The sequence below is a fragment of the Diuraphis noxia genome, unplaced genomic scaffold (assembly GCF_037042655.1).
Source record: "Diuraphis noxia isolate RWA-SAM2 unplaced genomic scaffold, SU_Dnox_SAM2 contig0004, whole genome shotgun sequence".
Lineage (NCBI taxonomy): Eukaryota > Metazoa > Arthropoda > Insecta > Hemiptera > Aphididae > Diuraphis > Diuraphis noxia.
This window is the reverse complement of record NW_028301714.1, coordinates 21,109,592-21,132,340: the sequence shown is the minus strand read 5'-3', so window position 1 is coordinate 21,132,340 and position 22,749 is coordinate 21,109,592. Positions and strand designations below refer to the sequence as shown.

Sequence of the window (22,749 nt, the reverse complement as noted above, 5' to 3'; positions counted from 1 at the left end):
GTGAGAAGATTTTTTTTCCAACTAGTGAAACTTACCTAAGCGAAGATCACGATTCTGTATCATGAGTTGTATCGTACGTGATTCATATCAACAGATGACTATTGAAAAAATAAAATGTCGTGTTAAAGCATTTCGTTTAGTTGTCAGGACTGACCACCGTTGCCGCAATAATCGATACAGCACGAGTTTTGAGAAATATCGAGCAACCTATACTAGATAGCAAACTTAACGCCTCGTATCGAAGAGGCTACACCAACACCACTATCGCATATCTTTGTAACAATATAACTTCTGACCCTGTAGGTGTACACTATTAGGCATGCATGCAGTATCCCCGCACACGCACGCATCATACAAATTACAAAGTTTTAGGGTGGTGAGTGGTGACAGGGGTATCGGCGGGGTCGGGGAAGAACAGGGATTTACATGATATTATATTATGTTATATTTCAATATTATATAACCGAAGATGGTCAACAATACATATCATATAACCGGAACCGATAATTTTCTAGGTCCCTGGGCCTTGTCAGGTATAGTTATATGGTTGGCGCGCGTTAGTAAGAGCATGGGTGAGACACTGCGTGTTAGGGCGTCGCGTTTTTGAGACGAACTGAGGGGGCAGAAAGAGGTTACGACTGCAAGAGATAACGAACCTCACTGCTATAATACCATAGTAATTATGTGTCCAAAAACGATGGTCGTCGCGTAGAAGAAAATGGTTTCCCGAGCGCGACTTTGCTGAAACGGCGCGAGTAGCGGACAGGAGAAGGGTCAGAGAGCTCGTGTACTCGTTACGCGGCCCGCGAAAGGGGTCCGTCGACCATTTTTCACGCGGTCACCTACATTAGTGTGTTTGTGTGTGTGTGTGTGAATATTTATTTTTGGGTGTTGGGTTGGGATGGGGTGAAGGCGTGATGCTGAGGGCTCGTTTGCCGACACAATGATGAATGGATGCTGCTGTCGGCAACCACAACGACGATGACAACGACGGCGACGTTAACGTTTTGTGCATCTAATTGACAAGTTTACCCGGACGCCCGAAGGAGAGGAAAAAAAATTGACTATTCCGTATCCGAAATTTTGTCCTTACATTATCGTAATCCCTCGCGGCACGTTGACCGGGAAAACCGCGTGAGACCACGTAGTTCGCGCTGCTACAGTAGTACGTCATCATATCCTACAAAACACTATATATACGAGTACATAATGATAATAGTATTAATAATATTATACGCTGTCACCAAAATATCACTAGCCATTTTCGTATCCGCATGTACCTATATTATTTATGGTGCCGCTGCGACTATTCGTTATACATAATATTGTATATTCATGATACTATGGCCATGGCTCCTCGTTACAGACGTCGTGGATGTCGTGTATACAATAACGTTATAATATTATAATGGTCTAGTAGATTTCTCTAACGAACGAAACGTGTAAGTGAATGACGCAAATATGGTTAGTTCATTGCAGTGACCATAATAAATTTGGCGACAGTAATAATATGCCCCATACCCACCATATACGCATATTATTTAAATGATTATAATGCTAGCCACCGACACTAAGTATTAAAAGCTACGAGATTTGATGAGATTCCTTTGAACTGGATATAGTTCATTAAGATTACGAAAGTCCGTTTGGTTTTTGAAAATACAATTTTAATTCAATTAAGAGAACAACATTATGTAGGTATTATACTCTTATTTTTGAATGTTAGTTTTTATTATTTTTCAAAATTTTTAGTTTCACTTACATTTTTGGATTCATAATTTTAAATAGAATATTTTTTAATTATCTATAGTAAAAATTATAATAGGTCATCTAAACTTTAAGTAATCAAAGCTAATTAACTACTTTGTTTTAAATATGATATATGTTGTACATAAAAATACTAACATGTTTGGCTATCATTCGAAAATGAAATAAAATTATAAATAATAATACGATAATGACATAAATATTTAAAAAACGTTTTTTTTTGTGGAGGGGGGGCTTTGACAATAAGTACGATTAGCCCGTGGAACTGTTGGGGAGGGAACTGTTGGTTTTGGTACTCGTGGATGTTTTGGCAGAATTTCGAATAGGCACCCCTAGGTTTCTGCCATGCCTCGATGGGAGCAGCGGCCTTTCTTTACAGACAGCATGAACTGCCTGGAAAGCGATGCCACCCAACCCCGGGATTCGAACCGGCAACGGTTAATCGACGCTTTAATCCACCCGGCCACTACACCCCAAAAATTTTCTTATTTCAAACATTTTGTTTTGTATTGATTTTAAATGTTTCTATAGGAAAAAAAATATTTGTAAACTAGGTATTCAAAATAATAATTGTTGACATTTAAAAAAATATATATATATATATTTTATTAAAGAAATAACCCTCGGCAACTTGGCCATTGGGATTTTTCAAATATAACAATCTTGTATAATATGAAGCATTATTTGAAAATTATTATTTAAAGACGTGGATTTTAATAATTATTGTTAAATTTTTGGAAACTATATAATATTCCAAAAAATACTTAGTGAGTAATAATTATTATTAATATTTAATATAAATTACACTTTAGAGTTTAAATAAAAGGAAGAAAAAAATATGTATATGATTTCATTTACGTACATCATATTACATAATATTATGTCTAGATGAAATTTTTGTAGTAGTCCCATTTTATTAGAAAGTAGTGATATCAAACATATAATTATATTTTTTTATTTTTTTTTTTATAATAATTATACAATCTATACTTCTTAGCATAATGAGTATAAGTGATAAGAGACAGAAAAAAAAGACACATGGTATTCGTGATTAAGAAGTCACCCACTAGAGACTCTTTGCGTGATGGTAATATAATTATATTAAATTAATAAAAATAACATCATCGTTAAACTAATAACACATAAATCATTTTTTGAATATTTTTTTACACTTGTTAATTTGGAGAGTAACAAAAAAAACGAAAGAACACAAACAATGTTCAAAATGTCTTCAGATATAGTAGGGTGGTTATAAAATTGAATTGCATAAAAAAATATGTTTAATGTTATTAGTTATTGAGAAGGGGAATGTATTTCACTATGCTGTTTCTGGAATGATTTCAGAACAAATATTCGTATAATATAATAAAATGAAAATTCCCAGTATTATTGGTGATAATATGAAAAAAAATCATAAATATCTCTGAATGTTTTTCTTCGTGTTTACCTTAGAAATTAAAGTAATAAAGTGAATTTGTGTTTTTACGTGAAAATAAAATAAAGAATCCATTTTTTTACATTAACTGAATACATTTTAATTTGAAAAATATTATAATATATTTATTTATCGACGATTATTTAAAAGTATTAAATACTTGACGTTAAAGAGTGTTAAACAAGTCATTAATTTAGGGTCTGAACGTCATCTAAAATTAGTTATTTAATAGATAATTTAGAATTGTATTTATTTTTTTTGTGAAATAGGGTGTTTTAATCATAATGTCCTGAATACAACGATACCGACAGACCGTTATAATTTTCCGAAAATTAATACATGGTTATTAAACTATTCTTTATTTTTATCCGATTACGAGCTATAGACATTTAGTTTGAATTTAAAGATGGATATTTAAAAAGAAGGTATTGGTTTTCTGTTATGAAATTATCGTAAATATAATAACGAAATTTTTTGTATCATTGATTAATTTTGAATAATCAATCTACTAATTTTATAAGAGATAAGTTTGATGAGCAGTAGAAATTAAATTTACGAGCTGTGAATGTACGACAGTATATACATTAAATCATATACGATATTATAATTCTATGCAATTGTATTGTGTCTAAGTAATATTTTTCAATATTTTGTGTATATATCAGAATATAATAAATCACATTTTATATCAAGGTTGTATACAAACATATTATATCTTTCGACTCGAAAGTTTCGAGTATTTTAGTCATGCAAACAAAAACTGATCTGTTTCATTTTTTTTTTTTTACAAAATATTGCTCGAGGCGTCGCTAAGGATATATCTTTCATTATTGTCTAAAAAATACGTATGGGTGGTAGTGGTGCGATATTGTATTCTATCTAGAACAGTAAGTAGTTCACGCGGGACATTTTTGCAGTAGTTTATGAATCAATTTATGTGTCCGAGACGATAAATAATAAATATATTATAGTATTTGAGATTTTAAATTCCCTTCAAAGTGATTCTTTTTCCCCACTTCTCGTTTATAGTATTAAAGATATTATTTATTTATGAGTTTTTATCTGCAGGCTAAAATATAATTATCAACTTTATAAGAAATAATATTGAAAGACAAATACATAAAATATTTTATAAATAAATAGCAAAGAAAAAGAACTTAATAAAGTTTCTTTTCATACTTTTTAAATAACAACGGATAAGACTTATAAAAAACCATTATTACAATAATATTAACACTCATTGTAGATAATATGTCTATTTGACTATATTATATAATATATATATATATAAAAACGTCTCTGTTTTATGCATATTTTTTCTTCACTAGTAAAATTAAATTTTAAATATGAGTCAATATAATAATAAATAAAAAAATAATATAAAAATAAAACTTGTCTCTAAAATATAGTTTCGTAAAATATCGAAGGTACTTGTATTTAATACAATTGTTATTCTAAATTTGTTTATTCATTAGATGCAAATGTAATTTTTAAAATTAAACACAAATAAATACGAATATATTTATGAAAAGAATCTCATTTTAATTATCATAATTATTTATTCTAATAATTGCATGTAATCAGTGTTGGTTGAATTATCTATATTATTATATGATAAAATTTAGTAATGTGTAACAAATTTTAAGTATTTTATATGATAATATATAATACTATTTTTTACCAATAAAATTGCTTAAGCATTAATCAGAAAAAATATTTTGTATTAAAATAACCAAACCAACAACGAGTGTATAGTATAATGCCGATCATTGAAAATTGCAATTAATTATTATTTTGATTAGAAATGGTTATTGTTGAAAACCACTAGACTTTTGAACTTGGTAAAATAAAAACATGTTTTAATTACGCGTTCGAAATGGAATATAAGGGGTTTGTAAGGAATTTCGTACATGTATATTTTTTCTGCGATAAAGACTTATCCATTATTTATGTTTGGAATATTACGTAAACGCTAATTAAAGACACTTAATATCTTTGCGTGTATTCACATAATTTGAATTCACTATGCAATACACAATTTAATGTTCTATGAATTTTTTTATTGTGAATTAGAATTACATATTATGCAAATACTCATTTTTTTTTAAATATTTTAAATCCTTAAATGGCAGTAACTCGTTAAATTTTATATTAAAAAGTTAGTTTAATTACAAGAATGCATGTCTTAAATTATTATTAATTATTATCGTTTAAGCACTGTTTAATATGAAGCTATTAGATTCCAAATAAATCAAATCACTATATGGGCAGAAAAAGGTTTTTTTTTCAAGTTTATTACTACGATACATCGGTCGGATGAGATGATGACAATGGTCCCGATCTGCGCCATCGAATACTTACCAAGGAATTTGTGATTAAGATCTTTATCTTCGTCGTCGAACTTTGTTGACATTCCGGAAATCCGGAAGTTGAACGGAAACGGGACTCCTCGTCTATTTCTCTCCTTATACATAGTTATTATATACATGTAACCACAAATACACACGAGTATATGTATATACGTTCGGTTTTGAAATCGCGTGTTCCGTACAAGATTACATTAAGGCATAGCCGACGCAAGGCAGTATATATGTTTAATGAAATTAAATTACTGTTGTAGCCAGCGACGCTATTCGCCACAAGACGATCTTAATGCCGTGGGACAATACGTATCCGGTAAAAAAGAAACTTTTCGACCGATAATCGTCCAAGTTTTTCCTCCGAGTCACGGAGTTATACGACTTGGAAACGACTGAACGAGACGAAAAAAATATCATCGTTCCCACAACACACTCACACACATACACTGAGTCATATAATTCGTCACTCACATCCTTACATCATCACCAAGGTTCTTTGTAAAATTAACAATGTAATCAGAAATGAGAGTTCAAAGTTGATAGTGTTGTTCTAAACAAAACATCGGCAAATCGATTATAGTAATTGGTACTAGCCTATATCAATTAAATAGTGAGTACAAAGAGTTAAAACTAATTTTCTGATGGTAAATAATTTCTATTATGTTTTTTATGTTGAGTTTTAAAATTGCATGTTCATTACCATACCACTTAAGAACATATATTATATTTTCAAAATTAAATATTCCGATGGAAATTACGTCAGTATTTTGTTCAACATTTTATAATTTCATATCCTATTTTTATTTTTTCATTGAACTTAAAAACATCAACAGCAAAGGTTGTTAGTTTTTTGTTTAATACATAATGAATAATTTCTAGAACTAAAATTATACAGTTAATATGGTGTTAATTTTGTGTGAGTTCCACTAACATTAATACTTGGTTATCGTTAGAAGAAGGTTTAAATTGTATTGTTTAGGTCAGTAGACATATTCATTTTTTCAGCAACGGATATTTCAGCAAAAGTTTTATAATTCCACTGCACAACTATTTCCGTTGAAATTATTCTATTAGATAATACGATTTTCGAACAATATATTTAAATTACAAATTATTATATAACGATTCAAATTCAAATTTTAATTAATTGTTTACATTAGTTAATTATATTAATAAGTTGTATTTATAAATGTAACTATCCAAAATCATATCAAATCTCCATAAGTCATTTTTTCAAACGAATGTGGGTTAGACAGTTGGTTCGAACAGTTAATAAATATTTTAAATTTAGTCTATTCGTGAAATTAATTAATCATAATATAGAGTCGTACCGATACTGAGAGTATCTAGATAAAATACATAATTTAAGAATCATTTCAGGTTATCACGCAATATTTTAATTGGAAATATAAATATATAATATGATTTTAAATATGGCATACGCGGTTTTTGAGTCCGTATTTTTAGACCCTGCTTGATGGCAACCCAACGCAGATAAAATAAAAGAACATTATAATCATATATTTCTTATATGATAGAACAGTATTAAACTTTAATTGATTTTTAAATAATTAATTCTCAAAAAGCAGTCAACTTTTATTTAGGCCTAAAATTTAATAGAAAAAAATTGTACCAACTCTTCATTGTTTATTTATTCGAAATGTCTATTAAGAAATTCGTTGTTTTCATTTTTTACTTGTCTAATTTCGTGCTCACAGTTGTGGTATTATAATATTATCTAACTCACACTCGACGTGTTCAATGACGGCGGTATCTTAATATGTATTTTTCGTTTTTACTTTTCCTTTAAGCCCTCCATTATCCTTAACTTGTTTTTTATGGTATGAGTGCATGGCGTATAATTTATAATACTAATAATAATTATAATGTAATTTTCACAGCAAATAATAGTGTTTATGCTGTAAACAATGATAATTTAAAAATAATATTATGTTGGCTAATGTCACCATCGACATCACAACCACCGCGGTGAAACATTAACAGATGGTAGCCAGTTTTAGGCGTGCACTGGAATAATCTACACCACTGAATTAACAGTCTTAATATATTTCTATATATATAATATATACCAGCATAATGATTCATGTTATCATTCTTCAGTTTGCAGGTTTGCTGTTTACTACATTGTTTATGGCCTTACAGGGTCGCAGGAAAATGTCATAATGTAGACATATGCGGCTCTCACGCCAGAGCAATAGGCAACGAGCAATTAACAATCGGCAATATAAGCAATTGACCATTTGATTAATCGCATAGGAAATAATGAATATTCTCAAACCAAAGCAACAAGATGTTTCTTGTTGCCAACTTGTAGAAACACGCATTGCCGGCGATACGACCGTCGTGTTACTGGTCGATAGTTATTGACAGCGTTGAGCAATACGAGATAGTGTTACATGATGACTTGTTAATTACACTAGTCAAGTTTTGGTGTTTATATTTGATAAAGTTAAGTAATATTTTAACACCAGAAGATTAACATTAATTTTCCGGTGAAAATTCAATATCGTAAAATTTGTAAATTTTAAACGCTGATAAAAAATCATTTAACTTTTTTTGTTTCAGTAAGAAAAATTTGTGTGAAATCTTCTTTCCAAATATTCATATTTTAGTTATGGAAAGAAAATATATTTACAATCTAAAAATAATTTGAAAATATGAACTTTAAATGCATATAAGAAATGATCGTGCATATACATAGGTATATTTAATACTTTCGAACTTCCTTTAAAAAATTATGAGAAACCTTAAATTAAATATTTAATTTGTCATCCAGAATAATCTTGAAAAAACATCCACAATTTGTGAAAAATTCGTGAAATTTTCAAGTGCTTTTGAGTTACCTAATTCAAAAAAATCGATTCTATCAAAATTTGGATCTATGTAAAAATTACAATTTTTTAAATTTCTTTTGTCATCAAAGACACTTTCAAAATAACTCGGAATTTTTAACTTTGAGTTATCAAGAGTAACTAAATTTACTTTTCTCTCAGAAAAGATGCCGATGTCGAGAATTGGAGCATTTTTACCATCGGAAATGTTGATTACAGACAGAAAAAAAACACACATCATTGTAAAATCAATACATTTATTTGCTTCGTTCAGAATCTAATAATTATAAAATAATACATTGATTGAAATAATTATAAATTATAATAATGGAAATTAATTAATTTCATTTCATTACATTCTCATCATATTTACAACTTTATAGTAATCTTAATAGTAAACTTTAAACTAAACGACATTGGGAACACGTAATGTAAATATTTTAATTTTGTCCACCTAAAATTGGATTTTCGATGACCATATTGTGGCGCCACGGTAACGCTATGTAGTGGGTGACGGAGTGAGAGTTGTTTCATACTATTGCGTACATATAAAATGAATTATGGAAATAAGTTAGCGGTTTACCTACTGTTTAAAAATTCTAATCGAATATGAATTATTATCGTCATCGCGGTCGCCGTGGCAAATGGAAAAATAACTGTAATCCGGAAGTAGTTTTTTTCGAGTACGAGTCGAGAGTCGAGATTTAATAATTCTTTTAATTGCGCTATATCATCGTCGTACAAACCATTGACAGGTATATTGACCTATTGTAATAGGTCAATGGTACAAACATTATAGGTATTATTATAATAACATAATCATCATTATCATCGTTTCAATGCGCATCGAGATACTCAAACTTGCAGGTAGAGATCCGAATCTGCACATAAATGGCGATACCCTCCGTATTGTGCATTGTACAGTAATAATATTTTGCTCTTTAATAATGTTCACCCTATACACACTACCGTAGTACTGCATAAGTAATAATATGAATTATTATAATAACGATGCATATATTATTTTAAATACATAATAATATATTGTATAGGACATACTGCAGGGTTCTTTGTGTGTGGATGACGATTATCAATAAACGGAGGTGAGTGTATAGGGTAGGTGGGTGCCTGTATACATACATAATAATATTATTAATATTAAATTTTATCGAACGGAAACCGTTCATTCTACTCGTATATAATATTTTCGACATTGCTCGCGGTCTTCGTAATTTCGTGTTTCCAATTAGCGTTATACTGCATGCCCGCTGTGCAGTTCAGTTATGATTATATTACAATATAGTATAATATTTTACGTAGGTATAATACATGTACGACGCGTGTCGCATATTACGTCGAGCCTCATACACGCACTGCCGCCGCTGTTGGTCACATATTATATTATTATCGTAATTAAATCCTTCCTAAATAGGCGAAAGCGTAGGATAACATACATAACCGACCTACTATACGGTGACAGATTATTACAATATTTACTATCATACGACGTGTGTGCGATGATAATATCGTGTTTCCCGATCGCCGTCATTCTATTTAATTAATGAATATTATAATAATATGCAGAATAAATTATTATTATTTTATACGGTAGCCATATTTATAATTCGATTATTTTTTTTACTCGTCAATGATGATATTGCTTAACTCCACTGTCGAATTATCCACCGTCGATACCGTTGTTTGGTATAATATTGTATACGCGCTCAGCCCATATAATAAAAATATCGAATTCGTGCAGTTTAGACTGTTTAGAGTAAATTTTATATCGTCTTCCGTACTTTCGTGCAAATTACCTATAATGAAAAAAAAAAATATATATGTTTTTTTTAAACCGTCTTTTAAGTCAACGTAGACAACGGTGGAGGTAGCGGCAGAGTTTCCAATCAGCACTGTGAACATTTATAATTGTATATTGTATTTTATTTTAATTAATTTAAAACGGCACAGAAAAAAAATGAAAATATCGGACTACGCCGAGTCGAGTCTCGTTTCTCGGCCGGTACGTGGATGTACATACGTACATAATAATAAACATATATTATTGGAAAGGATCGACAGACGAATAGTACAACTAAAACTCTAAAGACAAACTTTTTAATTGAGAGAAAAAAATATGATAGTAAGTTAATTAATAAAAATTTTAATAAACTATACTCGAATTGGTACGTAGGTACCTAATTAATTACGATGAAGCATTTTTAATGTTTTACCATGTATATATATACCTAATAATATAGAATGAAATTCATAATATAATCATTAATCATGTTTTATTCCTTCAACACAGCAACATTTTATTTTTCTTCTCAATGCGTAGAACGACATAATATTATTATACACCTACATTCGTCGAAGCTATATTTTCTCGAAAGGGTTTCCACACATAAATCAAGTCGAAACGACACGTCCGTCGCCGAGGGTTCAGCTGTTACTCTGTAGCAGTAGTCTTCGGGTCCTCGGACGTTACCACGCGACGTTGGAGTTAGGCGTGCAAACGAATTGTGTGACCGTCGTTGCAGTGCAACCATTTTCACGTGAGTTTTCCGGCCGAATATATAACATAATTTACCAGCGGACGTGCATTTTCCAGTTTGGCCATTTTTCGTCGTTTCGAGTAAATACACCACCAACGCCAACACTTTTCACACGGTTTATCCATACTCTTGAATCATTTATTTTGATCGTGATGTCGATTCATGTGCCTACGGAACATCTTACATTTATCATCAAATTTCACAGCGGTCCGGACACCAATGCCTCGTCTGATTTTGTTATTTTTATGTAAGTAGTTACGTTATTGATAACTATATCTCGTTCGACATAATAATAATGATAATATATCGTCGGGCCAACGATTGATGGCTCGTTACCAACTATATTTTCACAGTAGCCGTCTTTCGTGAAAAATGTGATATGCACAGTACCTAATACAACCGTTTTATCGACATTAAATTAATTAGTTCGTAAGGGCGCGCAGACATTATTAGCGCGTTAATCATAGAGTATAATATAAGTATATCAAGGTTTAGACTTAAATTAAATTTTTTAACTACCAGTTGTGGAGTGGCCGAGGGTGTAACTTGTATCAACCACTCATACCACCTAATGTGCAACAAAAAGCATTTAACATAATCGCACCAACGTATAATCATAACAATGAATCTTCCAAGAAAAAACACATTTTTAAAACGCTCTTTATAAAAAATAGTTTTTAATTTACAAATGTGTGCTAAGTACTATGAATTACTACACTATAATAGTAACTATAGTTAACGGTTGTTGTCACTATTCATATTCTCAGAAATGCAAGGATGTTAAAAGTAACTATATGTATGAGAAAAATATGTATAGCTGGTATAGTAGTTTTTCCGAATTAAACATTAAAGTATTAATTTAGTGTAAACGACGTACTCATAATATTTATTATTTTATTAGGTATTATTAAAAATTATAATTTACTCTATTATAACTTCGATGATATTTCAAAGCACGTATTTACTTAAGCATTACATATTTATATATATGTACTATGTAGCAATATGTAGCATCCTGTGCATAGTGCATTTATTGAACGTATTACCTATTTATGACGTGTTTACCGTTTTAATAATATCGATTCAATCATATTGAATTATTATATTGTAGACAATACAACGTTAACTATTCATTATATTAAATTTTGGATTCATAAATTATGTATAAACAGTCGAAACCTTAGGGGAATATAGCTCGCAGATATGAATTCCCTTACTAGTTTTTCCTCTAAATAAACGTAAAAAATAAAAAAAGTAAACAAAACTTCTTGGAAATACTGTTTTCTTCGATCACTTAGGCAGAGAAATGAAAAACTCCCGTCGCATACATCAATGTATTAACTGCGATTTAGTATAGAAATCGAGGTAAAGCGAATCGATTTGAAATAATATAAATCCGTATTAAATTAAAAGCTTAATCAGACATGCTTTTTCAATATAACTTGTAGGTACTTAAATTATGATTATTTTATTGTCAGAAGTAATAATTCCTGTGTGGTAAACGCGTTGCGATTATTTTTAATTTGAACACCTACAACGTATGCTGCTGCGGTGTCGTTTATAGGTTAACAGTTATACAAGATTACTTTTTAGTATCTCCTCGTGTAAATTAAGGTTCAAGCTTGCATTGTAACTTGATTATTATCACATCCGGTGGCGGCATTATCGCGTAAGTTTCTCATTGAAAAAGGAGTATAATTTTATTCAGGTATATCCTATAAGCGTGTGTTGCGTATGTGAATGAGAGAGTACATGTGTGTGTGTGTGTGTGTGCGTGTTTGCCAGTGAATGAGAAACCGATAACGATTTCGTGTGTTTCGGCTAGTTCTGTGCGACCAAAGTCTGATAATAAAGAGTCACATATATTATAAACATACCTACAACACCACGACTACCTATACGGACTACATTTCGTGTAAGGTAATGTAAGGTACACGCGAGCGTACAAAATAATAACACGGTCTTATCGAAGTATTCGACGTTGTTATAATTCAAACGACACGCTTTATCGTTCTGTTCACGTTATTTATATGCTCTGGATTTAATGGACTCACTCGAATACCCTACATATAGTACCAAAAACAACTTTGAGGCTTTGGTTTTTGTACGTCGAAATGATCAAATCTCCTACAAATCATTTTGTTTTTACATAATTATCCAAGGAGCGAGAGCCCTACGGATTTCCTATCCTGGTGTTTGTATTTGGATTACCACAGCACTTTTGGAGCAATTTTTTTATACTTATCGAAAATGGATTGTACTACGAAAATTAGCTAACTGCGTTTTATTAAGTCTTAATATTATATAATTGATTTACACAAAATAAAAAATAAATAATAACATTGTGTGTAAAACTAATTGTAAACACAAGTGATGAAGTTGGGATACATTAAAGCAAGGCAAACATTGTCGTTGTAGTGGAAAATCCTTTTGGCTGTAAGCGGCTGGTTGTCCGTTTATAATAATATAATATAATATAATCTTACCAATAAATAAGTTTATTTGTAAGCTGTATATGCCATGTTGTACTGTAGGTAAATAAGTAATCCATATTTATTTTGTGTAAATAATTAAATTTATTAAAAATATTTTATTTTGTGATAGATATGACTGTTTGAATTATTGGCATCTGAAATCGATAATAATTAGCTAACTTTCGCCCAAAGCGTATTATCATAATGTTGGTACTCGTGACGACAATTTTTTATTTTTCTTGTTATTGTGATAATGAATGATGATGTTAACTTCAAAAATTGTCAATCAAACAATTTAAATGTAAATAATTGCGTTATCTACTTTTTTCTTACATAAAACAGCGCTGTAGTTAGAATTAGGCCTCAAAGGCATAACACGGATAATCAGTGAATCATGTTGTATATGATTTTTCCAATATCCGTAATCGTATTATATTTATAAAAATGCAGACTTTATTATAAATAAATAATAATCAATTTGCATTTTAAAATTATTATTTTCAAACCATATTTATGTAAAATTTAGTGGAATTGTTGTGTTTAACATGGTATAATGAGGTTTTCATGGTGACATATCAAAAATATTATTTATTTTTTTTCAATACTAAAGCGAAATTAAAAATATGTGCAATATATGGAATTTGTATACAATATTAATCACTAATGGCTAATATATAATATCGTGTTAGTTTCTGTCAACATAAATTAATAGCTGAAAAACTCTGTTCAAAATGCGTATGTGAATTTCTATAGTTTTGTCAACGGTAATTATTATTTGCATTGGACCGAATTAATTAAAACCCGTTATTTGTCCGAATCATTGTTTTGTATATATATAATTGTGTTTTGTGCAAAATGTCATTTGTACTAAATTTTCTATGAATTAACGGGTCCGACGAATTTCTGCGTGAACCTTCACACATTTTTTTTTATACACCTTAATAAACACCATCTACTATTTGATTAATAATTAATAATATAATAATTTAATATAATTATAGTAATTGTACCATCTGCGTTACTTTTCACATGTACGACTGTACGGGTTCCATTGTGTAAATTCAACGTTGTCCGCCCTCGAATTGTAACAATATAGATAAAATCAATTGTTAGAAAGCACAAAAATTAGTGGTAATAATAATTATTTGCAAACATTTTGTCGACAACGTTTTATAACTACAATATGCATAGAATAGTGGATAGTTTGTTTGCAAATTATGTCATATTTTATCGGTATAACAAAGTATATCATTAAAACTACTGTAGAGCACTTTGAAAAATATTGTTTTATGACTGTACGCATACGAACAGGATTTTAAAAACTAAATGGATGTTTTTTTATTGTTCTTCATATTCGTTTATTTAAAGCTTTAACATGTATGGAATAAAAAGATACACGAGAAATTATACTTATTTGGCACAAATACGATGTTTTTTTTACGAGCGATTTACAACATGCCTACATAGAAGATAAATACAATAAACGGACCAATCATAAAAAATTAAATATAATCCTTCTTGGGTCATTCGTATAAAACGTTGAAATTTGGTGAACATGTTATGAAATATTGAAATGTTGTAAATACGCTCATTATATACGTTTGAAGTACTTACATATTTTCTATTAATTTATTTTTATTTCCATTTACAAAGTTCAATACGAGTGTATTAAATATTAGTGATCACGTGAAAGTAGCATAGTATTAGATTAGCTATTATTGCATGCTCGATCGATTGGCCAGAAATGGTGGAAAAATAAAAACTACTAGTTTAGACATTGAAAATGAATATACTTAAATAAGACACGAGTTCTAAATCAAGATTATTCACTCGTCTAGATGATCAATTTATTTCTCAATAATTCCCTGACCAAGGAGCATAATATATTATATATTCTAATTGACTTTTTGTGTTCATAAAAAGTCGATGTATCTATCGTTGTTGCTACCAAATTATGTGAGTCTGTAACACTATACTTACTACATTGGCGCCTCGTAAAGGAATTAACAACAACATTTTACCAGTTTTCTATTTTGTGTGGGAAATATAATACACAAAAATCGTTTTCTTCGAAATACAAACACATCGATCAATGACCAAAGGGTTAGGTTAGCCACACAAGAACATAGAACTAGTAACGCAGTGTGTATATATGTATGTATGCAATATGTTTAATACTTGTAATATCCAGGTAGAACTATCGTTGGAAGTCTTGACATAGTTTTTTTCTAACCACAAATATTAGCGTAACGCCTCGCCGCACACGTATCCGTATCGCACGACCACGTTTCAACGGTGTGGAAAAAGGCACATCGGGTGATACATAAACCAAATGATAAATTAATATTTTTCAAAAAAATTGGAAATATCAGCTGGATGTATCTAATCGAGAATATTCGTCAGGTTTTCACCGGAGAATTTTTCACGATTTTGGACAGATTTAAGTCGCGGCAGGCGATTCCGGACCGTATTATCGTCCATCCGAAAAACTTTTGGGTGAGGTGGTTGTGCTCGAGCTCGGTTTAGCCACCCTGCCTGCGTCGTTGTCGCTCCTCTTATCTTTATCCGTCCCCCGATAGGCGCTTACCCATCTCGTCGTGCATTTTAATCGTTTGCGTCCGACGCCGACAGTGATGAAACTACGCTGGACAATACCTGCGAACCATCAGCACCATCGCCTCCTCTAACCACCGACGGATGTTGTTTTGACTCATCGTCTGGTGGCCGAAATTATATTATTATTATAGAGAGTCCGTTTCAAGCACATACTCATACTACTACAACAGCAGCGCGTACTTCATACACACAATATTATATTTTTGGTCGTGAAGATGACATGTCGGGCTCTGTGCCGCGGGTCGAGTAAGCTGCGACTTTAGGGTCATAGAGTGGTATATTCAGTTAACGTCAACCTCTAAAATCTCGACACTTGGCGGCCTGGCTATCGTATAACGGATTACCCACTCCTTCCAAAAATTATGTATACCGGATGTTAGCCACTCGATAGAAACGCGATGAAATAATGGATGGTCGCAGTGTCGCGATGCGTAATATTATACTATGTAGTTTCATATACGTAGTGGCATATGTATAGGTGCGATGACAATATTTATTTTCTCGGCGTCGTGTCAATTTAGCGGATTGGTATCACACTACGTCATAATAATGTGGGATTATAGATATTATATTATTTTATATATAAGTACTGCAGGATACAACAGAATATGTCAATATTATATATTATATGGTTGTATTAAAACTCGTGCACTATAATAATAATAAATATGCACTATGCAGTATTATGTGTGGTTCTATTTGTACGATTTAATTTGTCTGATGGGCAAAACTCAATGTGCTTTTTGTTTTATTTTTCAGGTGGGTCTTTGTTGATATTGTTTTTTTTACTACAATAATCCGATCAAGCTGAAATTTAGACAGAATAGATGACCTATTCGATAATCTCATACATGACTGACTGCTTTTAATGATATTTCAGTATCGCACGGCTTCGCAGTATATATTACTATCTTATTACTATTACGTTATTAATTTATAGTGTTGGATGGGTATTGTTTTTTTAATTTCGAGTCGAGTCGAGTTGAGTTTCAATTATTTCGAGTCGAGTCGAGTTCAAGATTCGAGTACTCGATAAATTTCGAGTACTCCACAAATGCCGAGTATGAAATAAGAAAAAAGTCGAATACTCGACAAAAGCCGAGTATGAAAAAAAGTCGAGTACTTCACAATTTCTGAAAATTAAAAATAGTCAAGTATTGGCACAAGCATATGGAGTACCGGGAATTGGTCTAATACTCTGTATTTTAAATTGTACTAAAAATAGATTTTCCAAAAATTTTAAATTTTCCTTCATGCATGCAGCAATTTATTTTTATAACTTTTATAATTTTTAAACGAGTACTTCATCTTTACAAGTACAATAAAATGGGATCCGGACATCCGGCCGAATCCAAACGGCCGACGGCTATATAGGCCGACAGTCAGATAGCTGAAACTATTTTAGCCGACAAGGTCAAAAGGCCGACACTACGAAAAGCCGACACTAAAATAAATTAAGTATAAGCTATACATTTTCAATTCGATAACGTAGTGTTGTCTTTTGTTGTAATAATGTTATCGATAACTTATCGAAATTTAACGATACCTAATACCTATAGCCTGTAATCTACAGTGGGTATTGCTATTGCATGTTCATAAATACTGTTTCAGTTGATTCGTAACCACGCCGCGTCTTTGCATTCATTTTTGTGTCGTTGTTTAATTTAATTTATGTATTTGCATTAAATAAATTATGGAATATAAAATTGAAATTTTTGGTTCAAAATTATTAATTGACAATTTTATCATGATTAAAAACAAAAACCGTAACAATAAATATTATTGGGAATGTGAAAAGAGGAAACATACTAAACGGCATAATAGTAATAATGAATATTGTAATGCAAGAGCAGTAACAATTCTTGTTACAAGAGCAACAACACGTTGTGGGTAAGATAAGTTCACGAATAAAAATATTCTACTAATATTACAATAAAATATAATTTATTTATACATACATTTTGATTCCAGGGCAAATTCAAATTATTTTATCCGGGCAAGCAAGGCCAAAACAAAGTTCAAAGTACGTAAAACGTCAAAACCAAATTCAAACTATTCTAAATGATAAAGAAAACAGAACAACCCTCGAGACAATAAGAGGTATTGCATACAATTTGCACTATTAATTTTTATTTATTAACATTTAACTATATAACATAATTATCAATTATAATTTATTAGTATTTTTTATGTATAAATATCAAATTTTTTAATTTTTAAAATATATTAGGAATATACAATGTACTCAATAATAATTTATTAGTATTTTTTATTTTTATGTATAAATATCAAATTTTTTAATTTTTAAAACATATTAGGAATATAAAATGTACTTATAATTATTAACAATACACTAAATTTTATTTTTAAGAATAAGTATCACCTATATATATATATATCTGTGTGTGTGCATAATTTACCTATCTCAACATAAAATTACTTATAATCGGCCATTTAATATGTCGGCCTATAAATTTGTCGGCCATTTAGTATGTCGGCCTATTGCGTGTCAGCCAAATGTCTGTCGACCAAATGTCTGTCGGCCGATTGTACCACACCCCAATAAAATTTAGTCAAGTCGAGTCGAGTGCTCGAACTCGACTCGAAAATTTTTCCAAAGGCGATTACTCGTCCAACACTATTAATTTACCGGTTATTCACGTTATATTACGTTATTATAATATATCAGTAATCTGTGGTATGGCGTCGTGTGGTAAGTGTAAAAATTTATTTTTCGAAATTATTTAATTAGTGTGCGTGTTTGCAATACACTATAATAATCTAATACTCACGCTTGACCAAGTCCCTAGAACCAGTGCGCAGCATCAGTGGTTGATTGTTCTCGCGCCTCCACGTGATTTTCGGCTCGGGGTTGCCGGTGGCGTGACACGACAGGGTAGCGTTCTCTGCCTCCATCAGCGTGAGGTCGGGACTCGACTCATCTGTGATTATATCCGGTGGCACTGGAAAGATACAAATACACGTTGTTATCAATAATGCACGAGTACTTAATACACATACACCTATATACATGAGTGGATAGGCCATCTTTGGCTTATTGAGCATTTTTTTTAATGGGCCCACACACATGAAAAAAAAAATATTGTCAAAGAGTAATGACAAATGAGAATTGAGTAACTACGATATTATTCTCCTATCAATGCGGCGTAGGTCATATGAAGTGCATAATTTATTAGTTTCGAGCTGAACCAATCGAAGACGACTAATAAGTGTGGTATTATAAATACGGAAAAACGGTATAAAATCTGATATTGTTGTAATATACCTATTACGATGATTTGAGTCTGTAAAGAAAACGTTCCTAATTTAACAACCGCAGAAATAATTATAATAATGTATTCCGTGTATTTTCTTCGCACATTCAATTTAATTACCTAAACAAAATGCACTTACGTAATACTAAGTTTTATATTAATTTTTAGCAGTAGGTACCTACTTCGAAACGAATATGATTTAAAACATTATTATTTTTTTTTTTTTTATTATTACTTTAAAGCCTCAACAACTAAGGTTATTAGCTTACATATTTTAAAATATTACTTATATATACAGGTACAATTTACAATACATTTTACAATATTACAATAAAATTATTCTTGGTAGGTATGTGTAATTAAAGTAGGGGAACGTCTAGGAAAACATATGAAATTATATGAGGTTTAAAACATTATTGTTTTTCGTTTATATGTTTGTCTAATTAACGTAAAAGTAGTAGCCTACTGTACTTCAGACACAAAAAACGATTATTCATTTTTATAGTCGAAGTCCTAAGATAACTTAGAAGTAAGATTAAGTCAAAAATTGAGTAGGTAATGGAAATGTGTGTTTAAATGTCATATTTTATGTCATGTATTATGATGGATCAAATTTGTTTGTCAAGAATTATCAAGGGTTATTAATATAGTTTGAAATACATTTTGGTGATCATAATGTTAATTCTATACGTCCTGTATGATTCTATCAAAATGTAATGTTGTTTACTTTTTAGAGTGTGTTTTATATGTTAATTTTGGTTTTAAATTAATTACATGTGTTGTGGCTTTTCTGATTTGGAACATGCAAGGATTATGAATTCACATATGTTATGGTGTGTGACCGAATTAGAGATTTGGACACAGGTACATAATCCTTACTAATTTTACTAATTTATTAGTAAGTACTCGTTAAATATTTAATTAAATTTTTAATACTCATCTGAATATTGAATTTAAATAATAATATGAAACATTTATACCTACTAATATTATGGTTATAAATGGTATTTTAGTTTATAGACAACTATTAATTGATTGTTATCACTGCTTTAATTAAATATTTTTTTGTGAACAATGGTTTTATAATTATAGTTTTTTAAGTTGGATCAATACCATACATTTCATTGCATATATGCATTATTAATCGTATGATATTTTCCTCGGTATTGGCTTAGGAGTTTGAAGTGTAACGTGAGAAAATTCACTCAGCATGATCTCTTCGTGATACCAGGGGGCTTATTACTGATCAGCGTTCACCCTCGAGTATCCTGGATTGAATGAGGGCAAGTATGATTAGGGCAAAGTTGGATTACGCTGGAATCAAATACTGATTCCGATGTCAACAACCAACAGATGGCATAGATACAGAGAGAAGGAGTGAAAGGTTATTATAAGGTCATTTTATTAATATTTAATGATAGATAACATTATTAAAGTCACCTTTGTATTTTAATAATGTTATCTATCATTAAATATTAATTGAAATCGTTAAGGAAAAGTTTAGAAAAAGCTTATTTGAAAATATTTTTACAAGTTAAACAGTCAAGTCTTTAGTGTTTGAAAGACGTAAACGAATTAAGATAATATTTACCTACGTTGATAGATTGGATTAGAATAATTTGTATATTATTGAAATGAAAGAAGTTTTATAATTTGAAAATCTAAAGAAGTTGCTGTGTTATAAAGTAGATATGTGTTATGAATGTTTTAAATTTGAGTTTAATGGTATATTATAGAATAAGAAAAACGATTTTAAGCAGAGATGGCATGTAGTCTCTATTTCGAAGGATATCAAGTAATGTATTTTCATATTATGTAGTAATACGATATATGTTAAATTAATTGTTATAAAATAATATCACATGTCATATTATTTAATAATTATTATTACAAGTTAAGAACGCTGTTCATAAATTAGGTTCGCGAATAAATAGCTTTATATTAGTTTATATATTATAATTTGTGTTGTTCCTTCTGATTATTTTTAAAAGTACCAAAAGTTGTACTTCTTACCTGCAAAAAATATTGACTAGATTAAATCACCACTTACGTCATATTAAAAGTCTAAGTAAATTGATATCAGTTCTTTCGTCATCGTTATCAGTTGGTTGGTAATTCAATTAGAGAAAAACGGTACTTCAATAATTGGTACATTATTATAGATAGAGAATTATGGACACGAGCCACAAGGTTAAATTGATTTTAATATTTATTAAATATTGTAGAGTTTACATATTTTGTTTGATGCCTATTTATTGCATTTGACATATAATTTATGATTCATAACTTGGCCAATAAACCTTTTTCAATATCCATAAAATCATAAAACCATATTATATTTATGTATTTATCTATCATATAGGTAAGCAGCTGATTCGTGAAGACATGTCCAAGGAACAGAAAAACGTGTGTTTGAAAAATATACATTTCAGTCATAACGTAGAACGATTGGTTGCAGTCATAATATTTCGAAACTTTTTCAAAATAAATCAGTGAACGAATACAAATAATGAAGTGGAATAAAATACATGTTGTAATGTATGTATTGTAAAACGTATAAGTATTAAATGTAATTATTTTATTATTATCACTGGGAAAGTTACAAACAATTTACAGTAAAAGCTCTGCGTGGAATTTTTTTAAAACTATTTTTACAGCTATTATAGGTAGGAACTAATTTGGATTTAATCAAAACGTAAGGAACATAATAATATACTATATAGTAACAGCTATTTTAGAAATTGTATACACAATAAATGTTGATTACTTTGAAGAGTATTGTTTAAAAACTGCAGTAAAGATGTTTATTTCACTTTACCCGTGATGGTACTACAGAATTGCGATGGCGTCCATTAAATTGTTTTACACAGCATTCGATTTATTCCATTTCCAATTTTATATTTATACTAAATCATAAGATATTGTGGGTTGTATTGTTATTATTTATTAAACATTTGGTTTTGATGCAATAATAAATTACAAATTCGAAAACCGTACCTATTTAAGTGGATCTTTCTCGGTTTATTTTGAAATTTATTATGTAAGAGAATTAAATAAACTAAAATAGGTAGTTTTTAAAATTTTCAACGCTTCTTAAAAAAATTATCAATTATGGTTTTTTCTTTCATTATTATTATAAATACTTACCATATGAATAACATTGAATAAAATGTTTGCTTAAACTATACTATAGGTACCTGCCTATTAAAAAAAATACGTCTTTGGTGTGCACATTTGTATGTGAAATATATATATTATATGGGTAGATAAGTCTAGATGAAACCTTTTAAAGATTACTTTAATATAAAATAATTGTATGGGACAAAAAATAAGTTTAGTTTAAAAATCGAAAAATCGAAAAATTATATTAATAAATTAATATGTTTAACCAAAAAATAGGCATATATATATATAT

The 22,749-nt window shown here is 30.1% G+C and overlaps 1 protein-coding gene across 1 annotated transcript in view; it reads right to left on the bottom strand.

Moving 5' to 3' along the window:
* LOC107166231 (lachesin-like) overlaps positions 1–22,749 on the bottom strand; it is a 249,005-nt gene that overhangs the window by 92,762 nt on the left and 133,494 nt on the right. The window contains exon 5 of the mRNA XM_089227405.1: positions 18,852–19,022. Within this exon, the coding sequence (XP_089083531.1) occupies positions 18,852–19,022 (171 nt within the window). The remainder of the gene's footprint in view (positions 1–18,851; positions 19,023–22,749) is intronic.